Here is a 25,430-nt window from a genome sequence, read left to right as displayed (position 1 = left end):
GCAGAGGCTGGAGCTCTAGGCTCGGGGGCTCTGGAGGCATGGCCCCAACGCTGAAGGCAACAGGCTCCCACAGTGTCAGCAGGAGTGGGCAGGGAGGGCGCCAGCTGCCACCTGCGTCCTCCTGAACACGCTGCCCATCCTGTTACATGGGAGGGTTTTCCATGAGGACGGCCAGTGTGGGCCACTGTCCCCAGAATGATCCAGCCCCGGTCCCTCCCAGGCAGCTGGGCAGTCTGGCCACTGTGCTCCAGACACCGTGAAGGAAGGAGCGTGGCTGTCCCATCCCCCTCCCCACTCGCCACCCACCAGGCAGTTTTCTCCCTGCACGATCTGATGCATCTTGTGTGTTTAGATCCCTCAAGAGCTGAGAAGCGTGAGATCAAGTGTCCGACTCCAGGCTGTGATGGCACTGGCCACGTCACAGGGCTGTACCCTCACCACCGAAGCCTGTCTGGCTGCCCCCACAAGGACAGGATCCCCCCGGAGAGTGAGTAGCTGTGCACAACTCACACCATCTCTGTTGCTTGGATGGCATTCCTGTGGAGGAGGGGTCACCCAGGGCCCTGTCCCTTTGGACCGGCTCTGTCCAGATGCCCTAACTCGAGCCCTACGAGGCTGGGGATGTGCGGCATGCCCTGTCACCTGCCTTGAGGCTGCAGCCCCATGCCAGGGCCCCAGGAGGCCTGTGAGGAGACAGCCAGTCCCCTGTGCTCCGACGGGCAGTGGAGACGGCTGTCCTCACTTCCAGCCTAGAGGCAGTAATTGCGAACAGGAGTCTCAAAGGCAAATCATAGAACCACTGGGGGGCTTTGAGGGCAAGTTGGCTTCCGCCCCAGGGAGGCCGGGGCCACGGTGGGAGGGAGCACGGCTGGACTGGGCTGAGGCTGGAGGGCCCTGCCGGCTGCTGGTCTCAGCTGCCACCCTCCCACAAGGTTGCAGACCTCACATGGGGCCCCTCCGTCCTCCTTGGCCGTGCTCAGCATGTCCCTCCCTCTGGCTCTCTCGCAGTCTTGGCCATGCACGAGAATGTGCTCAAGTGCCCCACCCCCGGCTGCACCGGCCAAGGCCACGTGAACAGCAACCGCAACACTCACAGAAGGTACTCAGGTTGAGCCGGGCGTGGGGGGGCGGTGGGGGGGCGGGCTGGGCCTCGTGTGTGTGTCCCGGCCTGGGATGGGTGCAAGCTCAGGGCAGGCCTCTTGGTGGGGGGTCGGAATGGCGTCCGGAGGTGTGGTCCCTATGGGAGTGGTCCTGAGACACCAGAGGGTGCTGGAGGGATGGGTGTGTGCCCCCCAGAGAGGCCTCCTGACCTTGGGGAGAGCCAGGTGAGGCTCTTTTGGGAGGCCTCCACCCGCCAGGACCGAGGTCCAGGCTAGAGTGTGGGGGCCGTGGCCCCCGGGGTGCCCTTGGGGTTTCGCGGTCTGCCATCCTGCACCTTGAGAGGTGACCGTACTCCCCACCCGGAGCGCCTTGGGCAGTGTGGCTGCGACGGGCTGTGTCCTTGCAAAGGCGGCTGCACTTCCCTGAGAAGAGGCCACACTCCTGAGTGGGGCTGTGGCCATCCCTTGGCCAGCCGCCGGCCAGCCCGATGCTGACAGCTGAGGTTGCTCCCACGGTGTCTCAGATCAGGTAGTTGCCGGGGAGGGGCCCGGCCTCCAGGGTCAGCACCTGGCGTGTGTGGCAGTGTGGCCTTGGGACTCCCCACTGGCTGCGGTGGGTCGGCTGATGGAGCATGAGCCAGAGACAGGTCCCGAGGGCTACGCTCTGGTCAGCAGTGAGAGGAAGGCAGGGAGGTGAATGGCAGGCCCGCTGCCCAGACCCGCCTCGAGCTGTGAAGGCATTTAGGGTCTGCTCTGTCTTCCCCTGTCATTGCTGAGGGTTTCCCCAAACGGAAAGGGATGTGCACAGCTACTCTGAGGGCTCGAGGACAGAGCAAGAGACAGGAGACTTCCCTGGGCTCTGGGTGGTGTTGGCGAGCTCCTGGCTTGGACAGGTCTGGGTCTGGAAGACAGTCCTTAGCTGACCTCTACCTTTTCTCCAGTTTGTCTGGGTGTCCCATTGCTGCTGCTGAGAAATTGGCCAAATCTCATGAGAAGCAACAGCCGCAGGCGGGAGACCCTTGCAAGAGTAGCTCCGGTTCCGATCGGACCCTCAGGTGAGGGAGATGAGCCCCAGAGCCGAACGCGCCTGCCCCTCGGGGTCCCACAGGGGTCTTCCCAGCACGTGTGCGCGCGTGCTGAGGGCCCGAGTTGCCCTGGGGGCCTCCCGGGGGGAGCTGGAGGCTAGATTCTGGGGCACATAGGACAGTGCTCGCTTCGGCAGCACATATACTGAAAATTGGGGCACAGAGGACAGAGTCTGACAGCCGCGCACTCCCCCGTGTTTCCGCTGGGGCACTAACCCTGCAAGGCCGCCCTGCCTTGTTCTCGCTGAAGGCACCAGCTCTCCCCGCTGGGGAGCGCTCGGGGGCTGTTTGTGGAGATGCTGGTCCTGTCTCCAGAGACCAGACTACCCGGGCTGGCGGCCACTGGCGTCCAAACCCTCCAGGAGCTGCTCCTTCCTGCCTGCACCTCCCTCACCTCAGTGAAGGACCCTGAACCCAGGGCGAGGACGGAGGCACGTGGTGCCCTTCAGAGCACGGCCTGCTTGTGGCCCCAGAGGTTCTGAGGCAGCCGTAGGCAAGCGTGTGTATAGAGAGATGTCAGCGATCAGGGGCTCCCCAAAGGCCATTAGGAATGCATGTGCTTGGCATCCCGCCAGCCCTGTGACTCTGTGAAGGCAGGAGCCACAGGAAGGCCACAGTGTCGGGAGCTTGCCCAAGACAGCAGTTATTGGCGAGGGGGGCGTGGAGGGAGCTGGCACTGGCCCCTGGCCAGCCTGGCCTCAGATTCTTGCTTTTGGCCAGCGGGGTGGCTCCCCACCAAGTGCCCTCACTCTGTGGATACTCTGCTCCCGGTGTCTCTGAGGGACTGGGACTTCAGAAGCCTTTCCCTCCCCCAGTTCTTCAGATCCCAGTCCCGTGTCTGCCCCTCAGAGGAGAACGCTGAGCAGGCACGAACCTGGGCAATAGCACAGACCCTGGTCTAGAGAGAGGCCCGCCTCCTTCCAGGGCCCATGCAGCTCCCAGTCCCTTCCCTGGTGTGTGCTTGCCAAGGTCTCAGCCAGAGAACCTGGCCACCCCCCTTGGCTTGCTCTGTGGGTCCCCTGTGAGGGGTCTCTGGGTGGGGCCAGAGCCGGGGCCTCACCCCTCTGCACTCTGCACTCCCATCTACGGGGCCTTCAGCCCTGCGTGTCCCGTAGGCTCCTTCCCACCTGCTGGCTGGCTCTGAAGATGCTTGGAAGCTGCTTCTTGCGTCTATCCTGTGACTATTTCTTCCAGCTTGCCATGCTACTAATCCGGTTTTTTCCTGCCTTGATCTAAGTCATGGGTAAAAGTTATACGAGCAGGCAGGCGAGGCCCTGGGAGCTCAGGGTCGGGGGCCAAGGGTCCCCCGCGCAGTGGCTGTGCTCCTGGGAATCGGACCCCTCTTTGTTTGCCTGTGAAAGTGGGTGACAGCGTTGTCTTGCGGACTTCGCAAATACCCATGAGGCCTGAACAAGGTCGTGACATTTTGCCTCCCCAGGCCCTTGGTGCCAAGCTTCAGACAGTAGCTATGGAGGCCGGTGTTCAGGCTCTGCTCCTGCGGCGCGGCCACGTTTCTGGGGGTCGTTCTGGGGGTCGTCCCGGGGGGGTGGGGCGAGGCTGTGCAGACGTGTGCTGGCACTCCACCTGCTGGGGATGGGGCCCCGGCCGAGGAAGCCAGCAACCTGTGCCGCCAGCTCTGAGCTCAGGGTTCTTCTCTCTGCTGGCTGGTCCTGAGCACTCTCCGGGGACTCCCCCGGATGCTGCCTGGCCCTCTGCCCTCCTTGGGGAAGGGGAATGGACCTATGCTTGGGACAGCTGCTTTTGCAAGGTGCAGGCTCAGATCTGATCTCCTCAGGGTTGCGGGGCCTGTCCCGGGGCTCCTGTTCCACCCTCCCATCCCCCTTCTTGAACCCAGGCCGCAGTCGTAGCTTGGTTCGGAGTCAGGAGCAGAGAGAACTGCCGTGCCTCTCCTCTCCCTTCCCTTCTGTCTGAGCTGACCAGCGCAGAAGCCTGTCTACACCCTGTGTGGGGGCTACCCCCCGCCGGGCTGGTCTTCCTGTCCGGCCCGTGCTGTCTCCGCTCCTGTCTTCACGCCTCCCGTTTTGTATTTGCGACGCTGTGCGGTCTCGTGACCGTGAGCGAAGGCCCGCAGGGGCTCCCTGCTGTCATGTCAGCCTGTTCAGCCCCTCTGCGGCTCTTCTCCATGGACGTCAGGCAGAGAATAGTGCAGGGCTGAGGCCCTGGCCAGTCGAGAGCTGAGTCGGGCCCGCCCTGAGCCCGGTTCTCAGAAGCGCCCACATTATGTCTGGATGTCCCGTCTCCCTTCTCACTGGGCAGCTCTGTTATTGCAGCAGAATTCCGTCTAGGGGCGGCCGGCCACTGTCCGAAGGACGCTCCTGTGGACTTGCCTGCCAAAGGCTCCTACTACTGGTAGCCGAGCTCTTTGGAAGCGGCCCTCCTAAGCTCTGGGGGGACATCTGAGGCCTGCCCTCCCCCTCTGGTCTGCGGGGACACATGCCATCATCCCTTCAAGGCTCATCGATTGCTCCTGGCTCTCCTCCTCGTCCAGAACAGGCCCCAGGCACCCTTTTGTGGGGGGACGTGGGGGAGGGTCTCTGTGTACCTGGGACTCTGAGGGGTTCCTGCCTGGGCTGTAGGGTGGGGCTTGGGGTCCCTGGTCCTGTCCTCACGGTGCTACACCTCTGTCCTACACCTCAGGCCTATGTGCTTTGTGAAGCAGCTTGAAGTCCCTCCGTATGGAAGCTACCGGCCTAATGTGGCTCCTGCCACCCCCAGGGCTAACCTGGCCAAGGAGCTGGAGAAGTTCTCCAAGGTCACCTTTGACTACGCAAGTTTTGACGCTCAGGTTTTTGGCAAACGCATGCTTGCCCCAAAGATTCAGACCAGCGAAACCTCACCTAAAGCCTTTAAATGTAAGTTGGAGAGACCCACTCCCGAGAGGTTAGGGTTTGAGGGGGGGGAGGGACCCCTCACCAGCATTCTCTGCCCCGGGGCTATCTGGGTGTCCCATGTCTACCACGGTGGCTTTCCCAGAGTCCGTGTCTTCCTCATGTTACTGCTACCACGTTCTCCACCACACTCGATGTATCTCTTCACCGTTGGTGAAATGACACCCAGGTCCTTTACGGCGTGCGTGTCCGAAGTCTTGAGAATAGGTTCCCTGATGTGGTCCTTCCTGCGGGGGCTCAGAGAGCCGCCACGCTGAGCCTGGGCAGGCAGAATCTGTTTGCCTTCCTGCATGAGGACCGTCTCACTGGACAGTGTGTTGTGGCGTTAGCCACAGGTTTTCTGTGTACTTGTACTAACAAAATGTGTTCCTCTGAACTTTGGGGAACAACCCTTCCTGTCTGTTTTGGTCACTGAATATACCAATCTGTGGGTTGCAAGCTCATTAGCCTGAGAAACACATATGAAATGGAAAAGCAGCCCACTGAGCCCGTGAGACGGGAGCTGGCGTCTCCCCAGGGGTGTCCAGCCCTCCGACGCAGCTATGAGGACCTTCTGTCACATTAATAATGGAAACACCAGGGGCTGACACAGCCGCCAGCATCAGTGTGGACCTTTGTCCCATCTGCTCGGTGCCATGACACCCGGGGAGGACCTAGCGTGCACAGGGATCTCTCTGGAGGTCTGGGGACTTGCTGGTGCTGCCGTGACGTTGGAAGTGTAACCCCTGACGGCTGGTTTGGGGCTGCAATATAATCACTAGAAGAGACAACATTTTATGCCCTCATTGGCCATGTTTATTTGAACGATAACATGACTTTACTGAAGTGGTATTATGGGGGCACCCAAAGTAGCCTTTAAATGTAAGGCTCCTCCTTGAGTCATGTCCCGGCCACTCCTGCTCACAGAGGTCTGTGCCCTCTGTCATCGTCCCCAGCTGGCAGCGTCTTTGCTGGACGCTTCAGACAGGCTGGAATGACTTTGGAGGCGTTTGTTCTCTCTGCCCAAATGTTAAACGAGCCGGAAATGGCCTCCTGGACGCCTTCTGAGGGGACGAGCAGGTGTGCTGTGGCCCTGTGACCGGGATGAGTGGCCCTGCCCCAGGCCAGCCTCCTTAGAGCTGCGCGCCGTGCCCTCCCAGCTGGCCAGACCTCCCCACTGCGTCCGCGCGGCCGCCTCCCCTTCCAGTCGCATACCAGCCGCTGTTGTTCCCTTTTTGCAGCCCAACCTTTCCCAAAGGCCTCTCCCCCCAGGCACAGCCCCCGCACTTCACCCCCTTCTGCAGGCTTCGACTACACGCATGATGCCGAGGCCGCGCACATGGCTGCCACGGCCATCCTGAACCTCTCCACGCGCTGCTGGGAGATGCCGGAGAACCTCAGCACGAAGCCACAGGACCTGCCCAGCAAGGTGGGTGCAGCCCCTCCGAGGAACCCCTCTGAGGCAGCCACAGGCTGGGGGGTTTACAGTCGGGACAACAAGCCCCCAGGTGACATGTGCCTAGGACACTCGGTGTCCACTGGACAGTCGTCATTCTTACCTTCTCTTCCTCCGGCTCGTGGCTCCTGGGACGGGGGGTGGCTGCGGGAGTCCCTGTGAGAGCTCTGTTCGCTGTGCCTAAGTGGGACACTTAGAATGACTGTGCACACGCACGTTCCTCCGTGTTCCCCTGAGTCTGAGGGTCACGCACATATACGAGACCTCGTGTTCTCCTGAAGCTGATGGTTGAGCAAGGTCTGGCGGTGTTAGCAGGACCTGGGAGAGAGTGGCGGCCCCCCCGCATCCATCTCAGGAGCTGGCGAGTCAGGAAGCCTGCTTCTCAGAGGCTCTCGTGTTCTGGCTTGGGCCTGCTTCCTTCCGAGGGAAACACTGTCCTGGGCTGTCTGTGATGCTGGTTCGTGGACCGGAAGTCACCCGTGGGCTGAAGTCCCTAGCATGGATTCTGCCTTCGTGGTTGCAGGCCACGGACATCGAGGTGGATGAAAACGGGACCCTGGACCTGAGCATGCACAGACACCGCAAGCGCGATGGCGCCTTCCCGGGAGGCGGCCCTGGCGGGAAGGCTCCCGACGCCTCCCAGCGCCAGAGCAGCGCCAGCGCCGCCCCCAGCAGCTCCATGGCCTCGCCCCCGTGCAGCCAGGCCTCCCGCCAGGACGAGTGGGACCGACCCTTGGACTACACCAAGCCCAGCCGCCCGCGAGAGGAGGAGCCTGAGGAGGTGGGTGTGGGGCCGGCGGGCTCTCACGTCTCTGGGGAGAGCTACTGGGGACCTCAGAGCCGCGCGCCGCACCCTCCCAGCTGGCCAGACCTCCCCACTGCGTCCCTGCACGCGGGGGGCCTGGCCACCTCTGGCAAGAGAGAACCCGGCCTGCCATCCCTGAGGGCTTTTCAGCCTGGGCCCATGCTGCGGTATTGTCCCATCTGAGAGAGGTCATTCTCCTGCTTCCACGGACTTGGTGATCAGTACCATCGTGGGCACCCGGAAAGCGTGGGGAGAAGGAGGGCTTCTTTCACATCCCATGGGACATATTCGGGAAAGGCTCCAAATTCCTGGGTTTTGTGGCCTCCCCCAACCCTGAATTTTGCAGTGGTCCCTCCTGACCATCTGCAGGACATACCAGCCACCTGGCTCCTTGGACAGAGGAGGCCGTAGGGTGGGCAGTGGCCCGAGTCCCGAGACCAGCACCCCCTGTTAAAGAGCAGCAAGACAGGTGTCTTTGTCGGAGCTGCAGTCTGGGGACAGGGGAACAGCCCTTTCTAGCCACTCTCCCCTCCTGAGAGAGCGACTCATTGAAAGCTCTTCCCCACAGATGTGTGCGTCCTGAGTAGCAGAGCCCCGCTGCGGGGGTGGCATAGACTCCCAGGGGCCTCCATAGTGTGGGCAGGCCGGCAGGTCCCCTCATCCTCCCTCCCTGTCCCTGCCAGCACCCCCTCCCACCGACCCCAGAAGGGCAGGGGCTGGTCCCTGTGGAGGAGACCTCTCTGGGAGACAACCAGCCTGCAGTTCGGTCCTCCCAGCCCCGCACCCTCAACGTGTGTCTGCGTCACAGGGGGGAGACTGGGCCCCCGGCTGAGGTCACTTGGCACAGTCCCGTGGCTAGAACTTGGGAGAGGGGCACCTCTCAGACTGAGCCCTGAGTGGGACAGGCTGGCCTGGCAAGGCCTCTGGGACTGTGTGTTTGGTTTTCTTCTTGGCCAGTGGGAGCCCAGTCTGAGGCCAGATGCGGCCCCCACAGGCGGCTCCCCCTAGTACAGTCTGCGCTTACCTTGTTCCAGTCCTGCTCCAAGGTCTAAGCCCCCTTCCTGGTGACTGTAACCCTTCGCTTGACTCCTCCCCGCACCTTTCCATGACTCCCCGCTCAGGCTAATGTCCCTGGCTGCCTGGTCCCCCCCTTCTCCCTTCCACACCCTCTGAGCCCCCCAAGACTCATGTCATCAGTCTCAGAGGTCCTGAGGTCCTTGCCCCCAGAAGCCTGTCCCCACAGTTGTTCTCCCCCTAGAGAACCCCCTAGAGCCTCAGCTCGCTCCCAGTCCCTCCCTTTCCTCCAGCTCCCTTCTGGGCACGGGTGGGTCACCCCCAGAAGTGCCTCCCTCATCCAGGCCTTCCTGGCCCTTCTGCCACAGCCCAGGACCCCCGACTCAGACTCCCCAGCTCTGCGTGAGGCTCCTCGATTCGTCCCACGCCCCCACCCTTAGCCTCACCTCCCATCCTGGCCTCTGGCAGCGGCCAGAACAGTGTCGGGCGCCTCGGGGACACCTCCCTTGCTGTGGAATGGCCTCCTCCCTGGGCTTCTGGGAAGCTGCCGTTTATCCTGGAGACCTGGCTTAAGTCCAGCTTGCTCAGGGGAGGGAACACTTGCCCCGTGCCTTGTGCAGTCACAGTCTCTGCAGCAGGAGTCGCAACCCGCCCCCCGCCCCGCCCCCGGCATGGAGAGTCTCACTGTCCGTCCTGGAGAGCCTCTGCTGCTCTGGGCTGTGCGCTCCGAGTCCCCAGAAATCCTGCAAGGGGCTGCTATTATCTCGGGCTTGAGCATGTACCACCTGGGCCCCAAGAGGGTGAACCTTTGCCTGAGACGCACACATGCCAGCCCCGGGATTTGGACCGCGAACCAGCGCTGACCCACAGCAGGGTGTTGGCCTTCTCTTCTTTTGTCCTTGCTCAGCCCTGTGTCCGACGTGTCCTGCCCTCGGCTGGCTACTAACCCCTCTAGACCTAGACCTTGGGCTCGGGAGGGGCCTGCTGTGGCCGGGGCCTGGTGCTGGCGGTGGGGGTGCACAGGGGGTCTCAAGGCCACAGCCTGTAAGTTACTGCTCACGCTGTGCTGTCACCATCTTGGCATCTCAACAAGCGTTGTTCCATGGTAGTGTGCGTTGAGCCCCGAGGAGCTGTGCCACGTGTAGGTTCTTGTGTCTGGAAGGTGGCCCAGCAGCGGTCAGGTGGAGGGACACACAGGCCCGAGGCCGTGGGAGGGCGGTGGGCTGGCTGCCTTGGGCGGTACCCAGGCCTCGTTCCCAGGGTGGCCAGGCCCCTCTGGCCGAAGTGTGCAGCACTGTAGCCCCTCAGGGCTGCTGTCTTTTGTGTTTTCCGGGGAGGTAGGTAGGTCTTCCTCCCTCATCCGAAGGCAGGAGCCTCGGGGAACTGTTTCTGCCAGCCCTATTCTGAAGGGCCCCTCTCCCTCCGCCCCGGGTCGGGCACCCGGCCCCCCGCCAGCCGGTTAAAACGTCTCCCTGCTGGTCTTTTGCAGTCAGAGCCAGCAGCCCATTCTTTTGCTTCTTCTGAAGCAGATGACCAGGAAGTGTCAGAAGAGAGTTTTGAGGAGCGGAAGTACCCCGGGGAAGTTACCCTGACCAACTTTAAGATGAAGTTTCTCTCCAAGGACATAAAGAAGGAACTGCTCACGTAAGTCCCCACCTGGGCCAAGAGGGCTCCTTGAGAGCCTTCGTACTCTGGAAGAAAGCGCGCCCTGGTCTGAGTCCCTAAGACTCAGCCCCAGGCCTCGTCCCTGCCCCAGCTTAGCGCCGACCGTCCTGTTGGCCAGACAGGCTGGGTCGACCTGCGTGATGGCCCTCTCGCACACGGCAGTGGGTGACAGGTTTCCCCTTACCGCTGCGCTGCACTGGGATCTAACACATCCTTCTAGTAAGAGCAAGGGAGAGCCCGTGTTCGGGCCCACAGAGCAGCGTGAGGGCTGAGGGAAGCAGACCCTCTCCCAAGCCACAGCCATCTGCCCTGGCTCACAGAGCCCACTGGCATGCCGTGTGCTTTAGGACTCGGTGCCCTTGGCTCTGCCAGCCCAGCCAGCCCCCTGGAGCTGGTCCTCACAGGCTTCTAGCAGATGCTGCTGCAGACAGGGGAAGCTGCTGGCAGATAGGCGTCTCCCCACGGCTGGATGCCACCGCACAGCCTCTGGTCAACCCTCCTCGAGCCCCGCTTCTCTTGCAGGACTGTGGGAGGCTGTGGCTGCCAGGGACCCAGCCCTCCCCTGTGCTTGGTTTGTCCCCGAGCTTCCTCTTCTGCTGTCTATGAACCAGACCTGCAACTGCTCTTCCCGGGCTTTGGTCTGGGACCTTGTCCTCAGGGAGGGTCACGCCGCTGTAGGAAGGGACTGCCGACCCGCATGTTCGCGGGCGCACCCGTGTGCGTACCGAGATGTCCCCGCTTCACACTGAGCTGGAATTTGGTTCCTTTTTCCTCCCTGAGTTTAGTTGTGTGGGAGAAGCTGGCTGTCCGAGGCCCGTGGGGGGAGGAGTCTCCCCTTGGCTCGTGGGTGAGTCGAGGACAAGTGTCAGCCCCTCTCCCCCAATAGGCTCGTCCAGGGGGCAGGCCTGGCAGGTGTGCCTTGCTCTCTGTTCTGACACTCTTTTTCCTTTGTTCAGCTGCCCCACCCCTGGCTGTGACGGCAGCGGCCACATCACCGGGAACTATGCCTCTCACCGCAGGTTCGTCCCTGCTCGGGTCCAGGCTGGCCTGGGTGCTGTGTGGTGGGTCTTCCCTTCTCCTCCTCTGCTCCCCTCTGGCTCACCCCAATATCCCATCTCTTCTCTTTCAGCCTCTCTGGTTGCCCTCTTGCTGACAAGAGCCTCAGAAACCTCATGGCTGCCCATTCTGCTGACCTCAAGTATGTCTGCCTCCTGGCCTCCCTTCTCTTGGGCGGCTCCCTTGCTCTGCTCTCTCCTTCCATGAGGCTCCAGCCAAAGTCGGCCTTCTCCAGGGCTCCGGCCCTAGGGAAGCCCTTCCCAGCAGCATGGGGCAGAGAGACAGGCCATGGAGGGGCCGACTTGCTTGCCTGGGGCTCCTGCTGCTGCTGCCTGTGTCTCTCTGAGTGCTGCTGTCTGCCTGTCCCTTGCTGCGGGCTCCTGTGCCACCCTTGGCCCTGCCAGCTGCTGTGAGGAGGGAGGGCCGGAGGGCCTTGCGATGAGCAGGACCTGACTCTGGCCCCTAGTGGCCCAGCCCATCCTCCCTCTCCTGAGGACCCAGGATGGTGTTGTCCGGGCCTGCTTCTGTCCCTGCCATTGAGGTGTGGGAGAAGCCCAGAGCTGGCCTTGGCTCCTAGGTCTTGCTGTGGCTCCGCGGGCTTTAGGCTGTGCAGCTCTCGTGAAGGGATCTGGGTGCTGCTGATGAGAGAGAAAACTCTTGGCCCTTCCCTGTTCCTATGACCGCTGCAGCTGCTTCTGTCTTGGCACCTGGTGATCCTCCCAGGGATGCCTCTCCACGCTCATCCCTTCTCTTTGCCGAGCACCCCCGCCTTCTGCTTCTCCTCCTGTCCCTAACACACGGGCCGGCCAGGCCCTGTGGGCACCCACTAGCCTGCTTGACCACCCTGCTCAAATGCAACGCAAGCACCGGAGGTTTCCCAGGTTTTCAGCATCCTCTTGGGGCTGGGTTTGGGGGCTGTAGTCGTCGTAGGTTTTTGTGCGTTCAGGTGAGCTGCGGCCTGGCAGCCACTGTGACCCTGAGCCAGGCCGTGCCAGTCCCGGCTCCCAGGCCGAGCAGAGGCTCAGGAAGGAGGTTCAGCTCTTGTGCGCTCAGCTCACTCCCTTCCCTGGGGTGTCTGACCCTCCCTCAGGCCTCCACTTTGAGTGCTCCTGAATCTGGGCTCATTCTGTCTGAGGCCAGATAGGAGCCGGGGTCCTGGGGCCTCTAAGACGAGGGGCCGTTGCTACCAAAGTCTTCCGGGGGGCCTGAGCTGATCTAGAAACAGGGCAGAAAGCTTTAGCTCTCTGCAGTGTCCCCATTCTGCCAGCCTCCTCTTTGTCACTCTGGGGAGGCTGTTCTGGTCCCAGGAGCCGGAAGCGTGTCTTTGGCTGTTGTTACCAATGGGGCCTTCTGTTCTGGGCAAGGCTCACCACCAGAATCGCCCTTCGAAGAGTTACCAGCTGTGACGTGAACCTTTTCCAAGGCTCAGCTCGTGGCACTTTCACACTCGTCCCCTTGCCTGTCCAGCCCCAGATACCTAGTTGAAACCATCCGTCCTGTAGGCTCAGGACCCTCTTCCTGAACCTCCCCTCCCTTTCCTTCCTCTCTTCTCTTAACGCCCTTCCCACGCTCTTTTGTCCTGTTTCCTTTTCCAGCTGAACAGTAATTAGCTCTCCTGGTTTTCCAGGTTGAGGGCCTGAATGATTGGAGAGCTCTAGGACTTTCTTCCTGCAGAACAGGTGCTCGGGGCCTGGTCTGGGTCTGGAAACATGGCCTTCCAGGAGGGTTAGTGCTCGTTTAGGACTAAGAGCCTGTGAGGAACCTTAACCCACACTTGCTTAGAAATAGCAGCAGGAGGTCTTCCTCCAGTGGAAACGAGTTACTCATCAGCTTCGGCAAGGTCTGGGAAGGTGTCCTGACTGGACCCAAGCTCTTTTCTGGACCCAGAGGTCTTTCTGTGGGAGTCAGTGCTGTCCTCTCAGGACACAGCAAGGGCTTGGGGTGGATGTGAGCAGGCCTCCAACGTGGTCCTGGCGTGCTAGTGTTTCCCTCTCCCTCCTCCCGTTGAGTGGGCATCTCGTAGAGGCTGTTCCTGACCAGTCTTGGGGCCATGATAGGGGAAGATGACCTGTCCCCAGAGAGGAAAAGCCCCTGCCTTGCCAACGGCTCCCTTGGTGGCCTCCCTCTTGACAATGGCTGCAGAGACAGTCTCAGATCGTGTGTTTTCTGTGCTTTAATCAAATCCCAAGGGCATTTGCTCTTCCCTACCGAGTGCCCGGTGTGGTCAGGGGCTGGGGACATTGCTGCCGTGGGCCGCTCAGCCCTGTCTATGTGTGGGGATGTGAGGTGCACTGTGCATCCCCCGCAAGGCTGTGATGGGAGCTCTGGCAGGTGTGGGTGGCCTCCCCACCACGGGAGAGGGTGGGGCTCTAAGGCGAGGCCTGTTGCACACCGCCAAGATGCGGAGTGTCCCTTAGACACCGGACCCGTCCTCTTGCCCAGACGACACACTCAGAAGCAGACGGCGGGAGGGTTCCTACAACTGGCCCGGCGGGCCCTCGGGGCACAAGAGCGGCTGACACGGCCAGCGCCCGGCATTCCCCACTTCTCCACCCACACCTCGTCCTCTATTGGTCACGCCTTTTGGAAAGAGCGACTGAACCGGGCCTTGGCAAGGAGGGCTGGTGCCCCCTGCCTGGAGAAGGTGTGCCTCCGTGGGCACCCTTGGGCTGGGGCCTGGCAGGGACCCTCCACATGTGCATGCTCTCCTCTGCCAGCCTTACTCACAGGGGCCGTGGGGGCTCCACCAGAGTCTGGACCCACACACAGGGCATCAAGGCCTGGGGCTGCTGAGGGCCTGCCCACCACCTGCAGCATGGACCTGAGTTCTGCCGTGTTTTCATGAAGCAGAAAAGAAATGGAGCCCTAGGCGGCCACCAGAGCTCCGGAGAGCAGGGACAGGGCTCTTGCTAGCTTGGGCCATGAGGGTGGTCGGCAGCACCTTCTGGGCTGAGGAGGGGCAGCAGGGCAGCGGCGGGGCCTTGGGCTCAGCGGAGAGTTGTGTGAGGCGTACCCTGATGTGTCTGAAGGACTCCGTGGCTGCAGCAAGGAGCCAAGCCCAGTGGCTCACTCCCTGGGACCTTGGAGGATGCAGAGACACAGTGTCCCAGCAGGACCCATGTACCGGTTGGGGGTTTGTGTGAAAGGGCTGAGGCCCACCTGCACGGAGATGCTGGCTGGTGTCTCCGATCAAGCAAACACCCCCTTGATGTAATGTGGGAGGGTTGGGATGTGAGTACACCTGAGCAGACCAGGAGCCACCATAACCTCATGGGGTTTGAGTCGCCCCTGAATCCAACGGCAGGGCGACTGGACTGGCTGGCCTGCAGGTTCCCCGTGTGGCCACAGGACAGGGAGGAAGAGGAGGGCTCGAGACAGACAGTGGCATTGGAGAAGGAGCTGGTGGGATGGCCCCCCCATCCCGTGTTGCTCCACCAGCTCTGTGTGTCCTCGATGGGAACGGACAGTGTGGTCCTGCTGGGTTCTAGGAGGCAGCTGGAGAGCCGTGGGGGACGGCCCACGGTCTTTGACTGTGCCGGGAAGATCCTGAGGAAGGGTGTGGGCATAGCACAGGGGCCTGAGGCCCAGAGAGCTCTGCTGACTGAGAGGCAGACGCCTGTGCACTGTTTCAGTGGACGCAAGTCCCCATAGCCCTCTCGAGGCCGCTTTCATCTTGGGAAATGGCCTCAGTTCCCTCGGGTTCTTCTCTGTGTGAGGATGAGGACTGATCAGTGAGACTCCGGTTGGGAGCCCCAGGGTCCCGCCTGGTTCCGCAGGGTCGGAGCCGCACCCTTCCACCGAACAAGGTACGGAGGGGCAGACCTGCTCCAGAGGTGTCTCGTGGACCCACTCGCAGGCCCGGGCAGCCCTCCCCATTCTGGCACCAGCAGAAACTCACTCATTCTTCCACTGTGGACTTTCAGGGAAAAGCAATTTTTTTAAAAAAAGATTTTATTTATTTATTTGACAGACAGAGATCCCAGGTAGGCAGAGAGGCAGGTAGAGAAAGAAAGAGGAGGAAGCAGGCATTGGTGTCACGAATGCACGAGGAGAGAACCTGATGCAGGGCTCGATCCCAGGATCCTGGGACCACGTCCCGAGCCAAAGGCAGAGGCTTAACCCACTGACCCACCCAGGCGCCCCAGGGCAAAGCAATTTAAGAAAACTCATACTTGTGTATTCAAGTGTAATTTTCACTTTCCACGAGATACATTTGTCGAACACTCTGGATGCATCAGGCTGGGCTTCTGTGTTGGGTGTCCCCTTCCTCACCCTGGGCCAGTGAGGATCAGCCTCTGGCCCTGCGACTCTGGACTCAGGGAGTCGCGCGACTCTAAGTGATGGCGCCGTGGGTGGTGTGTCCTGGTGCCCAGCAGACAGCAGTTCACTGGCTCAGGCAGAGGCTGTCCTCCATGAAAACAACCCCTCCTCCTCCTGGTCACATCAAGGAAGGGGAGCCCATCTTAGCTGTTAGGTTTGCCATTCTGAATGCTGTCTAAAGGCCCATATGTGTTCTGGAACCTTCTAGTCCAGCCTAGAGCCCTGTAGAAGGCCAAAGTGGGAGCCCATCTTTCCTGCAGTGGAGATGAGCTCCTGTCTTGGCCTCCTTGGGCCCCTTGGGGAGGCTGCGTGGCACCGTTCTGAAGGCGGGCGTCTTGGCAGCAGGCCGGCCGGACACGCACGCCATTTCCGAGACCAGTGCTGAGGAGGTGGTGGGCCCGCTCAGGGACTCGGGACAGAGGGGGCCCTTTTCTGGTCAGGCCTCCTCCCGGGCTCTGGTTCCAAACCCTCTGTCCTCCGCAGGTGCCCCACCCCCGGCTGTGACGGTTCTGGCCACATAACAGGGAACTACGCCTCACACCGAAGGTGAGCCGTGCCCCGGGGCGCCAGGTCGGATGGAGTCGGGGTGGGGCGGTCTCTCCTGCAGACAGAGCTGCCGTGCCCCCAATGGGACAGTGACATTGCTCGGAGCTGGAGCCTGGTTCTCCTTCTCTGTCTGTCTCTGTCGTCTGATCTCCCGAAGCTCAGGCCGCCCTGTGCCGCCAGACCTAGAGGGCTCACGGTGACACCGCCTGCCTCAGCCCCTGCCCTGGAGAGTGCTCCAGGACAGAAGCTCCCCGGGGACCCACGGGGCTGCCCGTCCCGAAGTGAGAGGGGCAGGGCAGACGGGCTGAGAGGTTGCTGTTCTGGGACCACCGTGGCTTTTCTTCCTTTTTCAAAACTAGCTTGTCAGGCTGCCCTCGGGCCAAGAAAAGTGGAGCCAGGGTGACGCCCACGAAGGACGACAAGGAAGACCCCGAGCTGATGAAGTAAGTTGGGGTCTTACTGACTCCCGTGGGGGCTTTGCAGAATTGGGAGGTTCCTGTCTGTTGTAATTGTGAAAAGCTCCTTCTAGGCTCCCGTGTCACGAACACCGCTGGCCAGGGACACGCCCGTTCTTACCGAAGCTCTCCTGCGGTGTGTGAGGGCACCGGGGAAGCTGGATCCGTGCGCGTTGTATCACGGACACGCACGGGCACTGCTCCTGTCTGTGCGCCTCACATCGGGGGGGGGGGTCTGGTGGGGCCAGGAGAGGCAAAGGGCCCTGCTGCCCGTGGACCTGGGGGCCCACCTGGACGCAGGCTCAGGGCATGGGGGGCAGCCCCACAGGGCTCATGGGTACTGAAACCCGCCCCGCTGTGGTCTTCTGTGCAGGGAAACGACAGGTGCAGGAGTCGGGGAGGAGAGGGTGGCTAGAAAGATGATCCGTCTTCAGACCGGATGTGTCTGCACACTCACACACCAACGCAGCGGGCTGGTATGGAAAGAGCAATCCGAGGAGGGTCACCCTGAGCTGGGACCTCGACACTCCTGTGAGGAGGACCAAGGACATCCTGGGCCTTACGTGCTCAAAGTCCTTGATACCCTCTCCTGGCCGTCTCCCTGGGGGCGTCTAACTTGTCATCAGGTGCTGGTGCGTGAACACTGACTCCGTGAGAGCCCGCTTGGCAGGGCTTGCATTGCTGCAAGTGTATGCTTGCAGAAGGGAACTTGCCCCCTGAGCTTCCCACTTTCCGGTAGGGGCAAGGCTGGGCCACAGGGGCACACAGAGTGACCCATCATTCACATTTCCCAGGACTTTCAGAGCTAACAGTGGACAGAGCAGTCGGTCCCCTTGCCAGCTGAGGAGTGGAAAGGAGGGGTTCTGGCTGGTGCAGACCTTGGGGTGGGCTTGGTCAGGACATAGCCAGGCAGGTGCACAGAAAGCCCGGCTGCCTGGTTGTGTTGCCTTTGGGCCAAGCGTAGCTGGATGCCCACCCCTGTGGAGGGGAGCAACCAGGACCAAGTCAGGGGCTCCTCCTTGGAGCTCAGTCCAGCTGCACCCAAACATCTGCTTGGCCACAGAGGATAGACCCGAGTGACCACCACCACACCCTTCCAGGGGGCTGGCCCCACCAGCTGTTAGGTGTGAAAAGCTGTGGCTTGTTTCTTTAACTTAGTGTTTACAGTAAAACTACAATGGAGGCTAACACAAAAATGCAAAGTATGTGGACATTGGTGTCACGAATGCAGCCACTAAAACGCTAGCACGAGGAAGAGCATCTGTCTTTCTGGGAAGCCGTGTCAACGCAAGCCGCTCTGGAGGCAGACAGGGTCTGCCGGTGGGTCGCGAGCAGGGACTTGTGCTGCATTTGCAAATGATGAAAGTCATGCTCAGCATTTTTCAAGTTAACGGGGAAAAATGGTTTTCCTCCTGCTAATGTGCTGTCAACTTTGCTTTTTAAATATCAAGATTTTTGCAGCCAATTGGAGAATATGACTTAGAAGCAGGTGGACTTCGAGAATGGCTGCAGGGCAAGGCGGGGAGGGCCCCTCCCCAGCCACAAACCCTCACTGTATTTACAACTGAATGCCATCTTTAATCAGGTCCTGCAGCCTGAGGCTTTCCTGGGCAGGGGCTTGCTTGTGTCGCTGTGGAGGGCTGGCGGGGGAAGAGTTCCCTTTCAGGACACCTATGTCTGCATCATTTGAGATTACGTCCTGTCAGCACATGGAGTAAATCCCTTTGGCCAGAATAAAGTCAGCGGCCGGGCAAGTCTGTGCGTGTGCCAGGGTGGGTTGTCGCCGGGGCTGGAAGAGAGCCCCCGCCCCTGCCACCGTCCCCAGCCACATCTGCAGCTAACCAAGAGGGGTCCTGGGGGTCCCACTGCCAGCTCACCTGGGAGGCACAGAAGCTACCTGACCTGGCGCCCCACACGCATCTTGACGTGAGCTCACCTGGCAGCTCGGAAGGTCTGGACACTGGATGTGGAGGGAAAGCAAAGCAGTGTTACTGTCGACATGTCTGAAGCGGTCACTCTGAAGGCGTTCCCGGAATCTCTCCTGATGAGGAGGGTTAGGGTTTTGCAAAGAATATGAGTGCACAGAATTCAGACTCAACCGTGTGTTGTAATCTCGAAGAGTGACCTCTCATCTGGGCTCTTGATGCTGTGCTCTGGGGTGCTCAGAGCTGCGTCAGGGTCCTCCCAGGTGTGAGGGGCACACATGGAGCGCAGCCTCCCGAAGCACCTTACTGGGCCCGTGGCAGTGTTTCTACTCTGGACTGATTGCTGAGATGACCCTGACCGGCTCTGTGGCCATCCCGCCTGTCTGAGGCCCACGTGGCTGGGAAGAAGAAGAGAGAGGGACGGGCACCAAGAGAGGGGACAAGTAAGGACAGACCCAGGCCAAGGAGGCTGGGAAAATGTCTACAGTGGCCACCTTGGGAGCAAGGCCACAGTGCAGGGGCCACTTCTGGGCAGCAAGGCCCTGTCCCTCACCTGCTGTGTCAGGAGCTCTGGGATGGCCCACGCCCTGCAGAAGACTTCCTGCCTTTGACCTTCCCACCCCAGGGACCACCATCTAAACTGGGGGAACATGTCCCTTTTCAGGGTCCTGTGTGTTTGACAGGCCTACAGCCCCTACAAAGTGGGTAAAACCAAATGGCCAGTTACAAAGGCCTCGTTTGCTGGAGGGAGAAAACTGAGAACTTGCAGGGGCAGGATCTCGTCTTCGGCCAGTTGTGGGTTCCTAGGGGGTCCCAAGCTCAGAGCCCATGACCCTGAAATGCTGGTGCTCAGAAGGTATGGTGGGGACTTCTGGTCCAGGTCCCTCCTGAAGGCCATGAGGTCGGATGCCCGGAGCCCCCCACATTAGCCCGTCTTCTGTGGTGCACGGATCCCGACGGCAGCATGGCAGGGCGGGGGTGGGTGGTGTTCACTCTGAACCTTCTCCAGTTACCTCACCGGTTCCTGGGGCCTGTGTTATTTCCTCAAGGGCTTCTCTCCCTGTCCTGGAACAGCCTGAACAACAGGAAATGCCATTGCAAGCCGGCCTCGGGCAGGAGTCTTGCCGTCTGAACTGAGTCTTTCTTGCATGAGCCCGGTGGCCTGGCTTCTTCTTCCAGAACACGCATTTCAGATGTGGCAAAGCAAAGCTGGGACATCTGTGGACATCATGCCACAACAGTCTCATTCTGGGGTGCTGTGGGGTGAGGGGCCCCAGCTGTCCCCACATTGCGTGGCTGCACTGGTGACCTTCTGGGACCCCCAGGATCCCCCGGTGCTCTGCCAGGTGCAACCCCCAGGAGTGGCCTCCGCGTTGCTGGGGTGATGTAGACTTGATGTGGCAGCAAGGTCTCGGTGTAGACCCAGAGGCTCCAGAGAGCTAGCCCAGGGCCCAGGGGCATCACGGCTCCTGGGCGCTGGGGAGAGAGGGTCGCTGGTCACCTTCCAGGGGTGCAGGGGTGTGAGGTTGCAGCTGGAGAGGGAACATGGTCCCTGCTGCTTTCCTGTCTGGTTGGGACGGCTTCGGGAATCGCTCGGACAGTGGGAGTTTATCCAGGAGCCCCCAGCAGTCTCAGCATCCGGCTTGGGAGAGTCTCTGGGCTTTTCCCCCCTTTTCCCGTGCCCTGTGCTCACCTCTGACCCTTTCGTGCCAGGTGCCCTGTTCCCGGCTGTGTGGGGCTTGGTCACATCAGTGGCAAATATGCATCCCACAGAAGTGCATCTGGCTGCCCATTGGCTGCTCGGAGGCAGAAAGAGGGTTCCCTTAATGGCTCCCCCTTTTCCTGGAAATCACTGAAGACCGAGGGGCCTACCTGCCCCACTCCGGGCTGTGACGGCTCTGGCCACGCCAACGGTAGCTTCCTCACCCACAGGAGGTAATGGCCCCACATATACTGGGTCTCGTCGGGCAGGCTCCTTGGGATGGGCCAGACTAGGGCTCAGTTGTGGCCTACAGTTTTTCCAGGGAAAAGCAAGGCCCAGCCTGGTAGCCGACTGGGGAAAGCCACGGACGATGTGTTGGGGCCCAGACCATTGTGTTTGTGACATGTGTCACCCCATGAGGCTCCTGTCAGGAGTCCCCCTGGCCCCATCCCAGCAGCGTCCCTTCAGCAAGAGCAAGCAGAGCCCAGAGTTTGGTGCGCGTTCTGGAAACAGGCCGCTGGCTTCTCACGAGAGGCTCTGTCCCCTCCCGCTGAGGCCTCTTCTTGGAACTTTGGGTTGAGGCCTCTGCCTGCTGTGGAAGGGACATGGTGACAAGAGATCTCCCCGCCTGGGCTCTCGCTTGTCCCCCAATACCTGCTCCAGGGCTGGGGCGCCTCAGAGCCCCCCTTCTCCTCCTCTGGGTGCCAGGCAGCTGAGGTGTTGACCAAGGCGCAAGGGGTTCCCACACAGTCCTTCTTCGTCTTTCTTTGGTTCTGCCCTTGTCTCTCCACCTAGAAGATTAATTAGCTCATTCGTTCCACAAGCCTTCACATGGGTCCATACCAGGCCCAGGCCCTTAGACAGAGCCGGGAACAAGGGTGGATTTGGGCCAGGCGGGCGGGGCAACGATTCTAAGTGAACGACTGAGTGAGGTACTGAGGACGGCGGAAGGGGGAGGTGCTGTGACCAGGAAGGGGGAGGAGAGTGACCAGGAAGACTGAGGAAGGCCTCTCTGAGAAGGGGATAAGGAGCTGGCCCCCCACCATCTGGGGACGAGCCTTTAGGGCTATGGCCAGAGCTGGGAAAGGCCTGGATGCTGAATAAGGAGCGTATAGCTTGGGGGCTGGAGCCAGGGAGCAGAGAAACAAAAGAAGTAACTGAGAAAGTTCCAAGCCAGGACCCTACCAGGCTGCCAGCCAGCAAGGACTTGGCTTTCTTTATGACGTGTCATCTTGGACTGGACCTTGGTGTGTGACTTTGCACTGGTTTTTGGTGTGTGACCTTTGCTTCCAGCTTGTCTGGCTGTCCCAGAGCGACCTTTGCTGGAAAGAAGGGAAAGGTCTCAGGGGATGAGGGTCTCAGCACCAAGTTCAAGACAAGTGACGGTAAGTCCCTGCGGCTCCTCCGACGGACCTCCGCGGCCTGGGCAAGGTGCAGTGCTCGTGGGAGGGCTAGGGAGGCAGAGTCCCTCCTGGAACGAGTGGGGACAGACCCCTGACCTGAGCGACAGGTCTCCCAGCCTCAGCTCTGAACCCTTGGCTGCCTGGAGTCTGGGGTCCTGACCCTCAAGTGGCATGCCTGCTCTCACCTGGGTACTGGTAAGTGTTGGCGTCAGAGAACCCTGATGGCAGGAGCAGCAGCCACGTTCTCGGGGTTTGTGGAACTGTGAACTCAGTTTCAAGGAAGAAGGAAGCTGAGGAAATTCAGCACCACCTGGAAAACTTCCATCTTCCTCCTAGCGATTAATACCTCACAGAGAGATTAATACTCTCCTACCCATCACCTAGGGGCAGGGTGCAAATGTAGACACATGGCCACTAGTCTCCAAGACCAACTTTTCCAGCATAACATGTGGGATATGAGCTGCCCAGCACGCTAGGCTGGTCGCCTCTGCTTGGAGAGGGTCCTCAGTTCAACCTAGAAAACAGGCCTCCCCTGCACCCCCACATGCTGGCCTGGGTGTAAAGCCAAGAGCCACAACCAAGGTTTCTCTCTGGAGCAGTACTGGAGAATGATGAGGAGATCAAGCAGCTGAATCAGGAGATTCGTGATCTGAACGAGTCCAACTCTGAGATGGAGGCCGCCATGGTGCAGCTGCAGTCCCAGGTGGGTGGCATAGCTGCATGCCCAGGTGCAGTCCCAGGTGGGTGGCATAGCTGCATGCCCAGGTGCAGTCCCAGGTGGGTGGTGTTGCCCACCTGCCACCCTCTCAACCCAAGGGGTCCTTGTCCTCTCAACCTCCTCTTCCATGAGGCAGGAGAGCTGAGCTCCTCATCAAGGTCACTGTTAGGCTCAGGGACACTCAGAACAAGCCACACCTGCCAGCTTTGATAGCTCTTCCAGCAGTAGGGGTCCTGAGGTGCCCATGCTGGGGGTCCCGTTGGCTGGGGGTCAGGGTTGGCTGCTGGCCCTGTCTGAAGGAATAATATCACAGGGTGGGTTCTGAGGGCTGGGCCGGAGCCTGATTCTACACCAAGACTGCCATGTAGCAGCCTAGTGACCTGGCAAACCTGTTATCAGTCTGTACCTTGATGTCCTTACTGGTAGAATAATAGAAATCAACTCTGTGAGGTTGTTGGAAGAGAAATGCGTTTCTATGGGAGTGTGTCTGTCCCCGAAAGAGTCACTATTGCTGTGTGATAAGGTTACAGATTACTTCGAGTATGTGCAGCATATCTCTGTGATTTCCCCAAAATGAACACTGGCCATCAGGGGGAAAAAAAAAAAAAAAGCAATGAGGTTCTTATTTTGGAAAGAAGCCCCACCCTTAGCTGTTGAATAGGGGGCCAGAGCAGAGCTGGGGGCACAGAAGGAGGGACCCCACATAGCTCTGTCCCCTATGGCAGTGACAGAGGGACAAGGAGCTGACCGGACCCTGCAGGATCTGAGGGCAGAAAGGACAGATGGGAAGGTGGGGAGGCCCCTTCCCAGAGGCTGCAGTGGGACATACTGGAGGCCCACGTGTCTTGTTACGCTGTTCCTTCTACTGGCCAAGAGGCTTTTATGCTGGACTTGGAAGCCTAGATAAAAATAGCGTCAGCCCATAGAGATCAGGAAGGATTTTCATTCTGCCATGCATCCTTTTCCCTCAGGCTCATGGGTAGTAGAAGCAGAGGAGTTACTGGGGCATCTCTGGGTGGTGAGACACATCACTGCAACTGTCACCTCTGTCTCTCACTGCTCTCTCTTCCCCAAACCTTGGGGGCAGCTCCTCGGATTTCTTTTCTTTTCTTTTCTTTCCTTTCCTTTCCTTCCCTTCCCTTCCCCTCCTTTCCCTTCTTCCCTCCCTGCTTCCTTGCTCCCTTCCTCCCTTCCTTCCTTTTCTTCTCTTTTCTCTCGCTGATTTCCACCTTTTTATTCCCTGGAATTTTTTGGACTGACTCAGAGCCCTCTTTCCTCTGGAGGGAGTTTTCAGTCCTGTCCTCTGCAGAAAGGCTCGGGCAAAGAGAAGGCAGACTCCTAACTCCTGCTCAAACTGTTTTAAGCCAAGGACTTGTTACCAGGCGTTGAAGCACGATGTTTCCCAGCCGTGTGGTTGGAAGAAGCACCCCACTCCATGCATTGTCCCCTAAAAGGTAGCTCACCTTCCTGCACCTAAGGCATGGTGCACTGAGTCACACTCAGCCACTGCTCGAGCCCCCTTGGGATGCAGTTAGGTTGGGAGCTGCCCTCCCAAGCAAGTTTTCTCCAGACCAGGCCCCAGGGAGGCTTCCCACCTTCCCCACACCAGCTGTGAACCTGGGCCTAGGGTTGCGCTGACCCCGAGATGCCCCAGGGCAGGCAGGACTGGCCATGACTGTCAGCCCTGTTGTCGCCTTCCCTTCGAGGGTGTGCTGGAGGGGTCACTGAGGGTCTCCGCTCAGCTAGGACCGGCAGAAGGAGAAGCTTGCCTTCCACAGCTTTGTGAAGGCATTTTGTTGGTCTTTCTGGAAGACCCAAAGGTGGCCAGAGCCCCACAAAATGGATGCAGTATTCCCATTACAGACAAGGAGGAAGAAACATGGTGAACTTTAACAGCACAGCGGGTGGTGGGCTGGGACGTGAGCCCAGGGTGCTTCGGAGTCTGTGTTCCTCCCTGACCCTGCAGGACAGAGGTGGCTCAGAAGGCTGTGGCTCCACACGGCCCCTGGCTCCGTCACCGCATCCCTTCCTCCATCCGGGCACCAGGGTCCCGGCCTCTTTGCCCGCTCCCAGAGAGGCATGAAATGTGACACAGATAGCTGGGTGTGTCCTGGGAGCACGAGAGGGACGTGGTCCATGGGACTCCCACGGCAGGAGGCATTTCCCGTCTTGGTCTGGTGCAGATCTCCTCCATGGAGAAGAGCCTCAAGAACATCGAGGAGGAGAACAAGGTCATTGAGGAGCAGAACGAAGCCCTGTTTCTGGAGCTGTCGGGCCTGAGCCAGGCTCTCATCCGAAGTCTTGCCAACATCCGCCTTCCGCACATGGTGAGCAGGACGTGGCCCGGCGGGCACACTGCTGAGCTGGTGGCTGAGCCCCAGGACTCTGGGGGAGGTGAGGAGGGCAGGGCACCTCTCTGCATCTGGGGTCCTGCCTGAAGGGCCTCAGTCTAGGCGCTCGGCCCCCAGGCTGCCGGCCATGGAGGCTCTCCGTCTCCCGAGGGCTGTGGGATCTGCAGCCGAACACTCATGTTTGTCTCAGCCCCAGGGTGCCGGTGGTGCCCCCTGGAAGGCCTGGGCTTGTCTCAGGGGGCGTGCTGTGTTCACCCATAGATTGCTGTGGCTTCTGAAAATCACGGACCCATTGTACGGATGGGGCTTGCTGACCCACTTCTGTTCCCCAGGAGCCAATATGTGAGCAGAATTTCGATGCCTACGTGAGCACCCTCACTGACATGTACTCCAACCAGGAGTGCTACCAGAACCCCGAGAACAAGGACCTCCTGGAGAGCATCAAACGGGCTGTGAGGGGCATCCAGGTCTAGAGCTCACCATCCAGAAGCCACCCCACCAATCAGGACACCTGGGGCACCCCGACTTGGCTCCATCGATTACCTCCCTTGCCCTGACCCCGCGGTGGAGACGCCCAACTGGCAGCGACCAGTTGGCAGCCCAGGGCGGGCTTATCCAAAGGGGTGCCTGGAAACCGGTGTCTTTCTCACCGTGCTTGCCAGGCTGGAGGCCTTGACCTCCCCACACGAGTGCAGGGCAAGGCACGGCGTATTACAAAGCGATTTATTTTTGTTTCTTGAAAGAGATCTGAAGGGCAGCTCCAAGTCTCCAGTGGAAGCTCATGGACAAGGTTCTCAGGGAAGTTTCAGACTTTGCAACCACAGTATTCCTCTGTCTGTCGAGGCTGGGAGGGTAGCCGTGGGCACGGGGCGGGTGGTGTGGGGGACACGTCAGCCTGGAGCACGCGGCCAAGGGTGCGCGTCTGCTCGATGAGGTCCATG

General features: G+C 60.3%; 1 protein-coding gene across 1 annotated transcript in view; it reads left to right on the top strand.

Annotated features, from left to right (window-relative positions):
- MYT1 (myelin transcription factor 1) overlaps positions 1-25,195 on the top strand; it is a 35,863-nt gene extending 10,668 nt beyond the window's left edge. Inside the window, exons 6-21 of the mRNA XM_044262261.1 lie at positions 353-487; positions 1,009-1,099; positions 2,042-2,155; positions 4,844-5,058; positions 6,378-6,502; positions 7,053-7,310; positions 9,838-9,992; positions 10,970-11,032; positions 11,143-11,211; positions 15,873-15,935; positions 16,295-16,378; positions 20,029-20,250; positions 21,311-21,402; positions 22,020-22,123; positions 24,322-24,465; positions 24,822-25,195. Coding sequence (XP_044118196.1) covers positions 353-487; positions 1,009-1,099; positions 2,042-2,155; positions 4,844-5,058; positions 6,378-6,502; positions 7,053-7,310; positions 9,838-9,992; positions 10,970-11,032; positions 11,143-11,211; positions 15,873-15,935; positions 16,295-16,378; positions 20,029-20,250; positions 21,311-21,402; positions 22,020-22,123; positions 24,322-24,465; positions 24,822-24,962 — 2,075 coding nt within the window. The 3' untranslated portion in view covers positions 24,963-25,195. The remainder of the gene's footprint in view (positions 1-352; positions 488-1,008; positions 1,100-2,041; positions 2,156-4,843; positions 5,059-6,377; positions 6,503-7,052; positions 7,311-9,837; positions 9,993-10,969; positions 11,033-11,142; positions 11,212-15,872; positions 15,936-16,294; positions 16,379-20,028; positions 20,251-21,310; positions 21,403-22,019; positions 22,124-24,321; positions 24,466-24,821) is intronic.
- Positions 25,196-25,430: the final 235 nt, after the last annotated feature.

The sequence above is a fragment of the Neovison vison genome, chromosome 8 (assembly GCF_020171115.1).
Source record: "Neovison vison isolate M4711 chromosome 8, ASM_NN_V1, whole genome shotgun sequence".
In the NCBI taxonomy this organism is placed as follows: Eukaryota; Metazoa; Chordata; class Mammalia; order Carnivora; family Mustelidae; genus Neogale; species Neogale vison.
The sequence above is the reverse complement of the archived record's forward strand: the minus strand, read 5'-3'. Positions and strand labels throughout refer to the sequence as shown.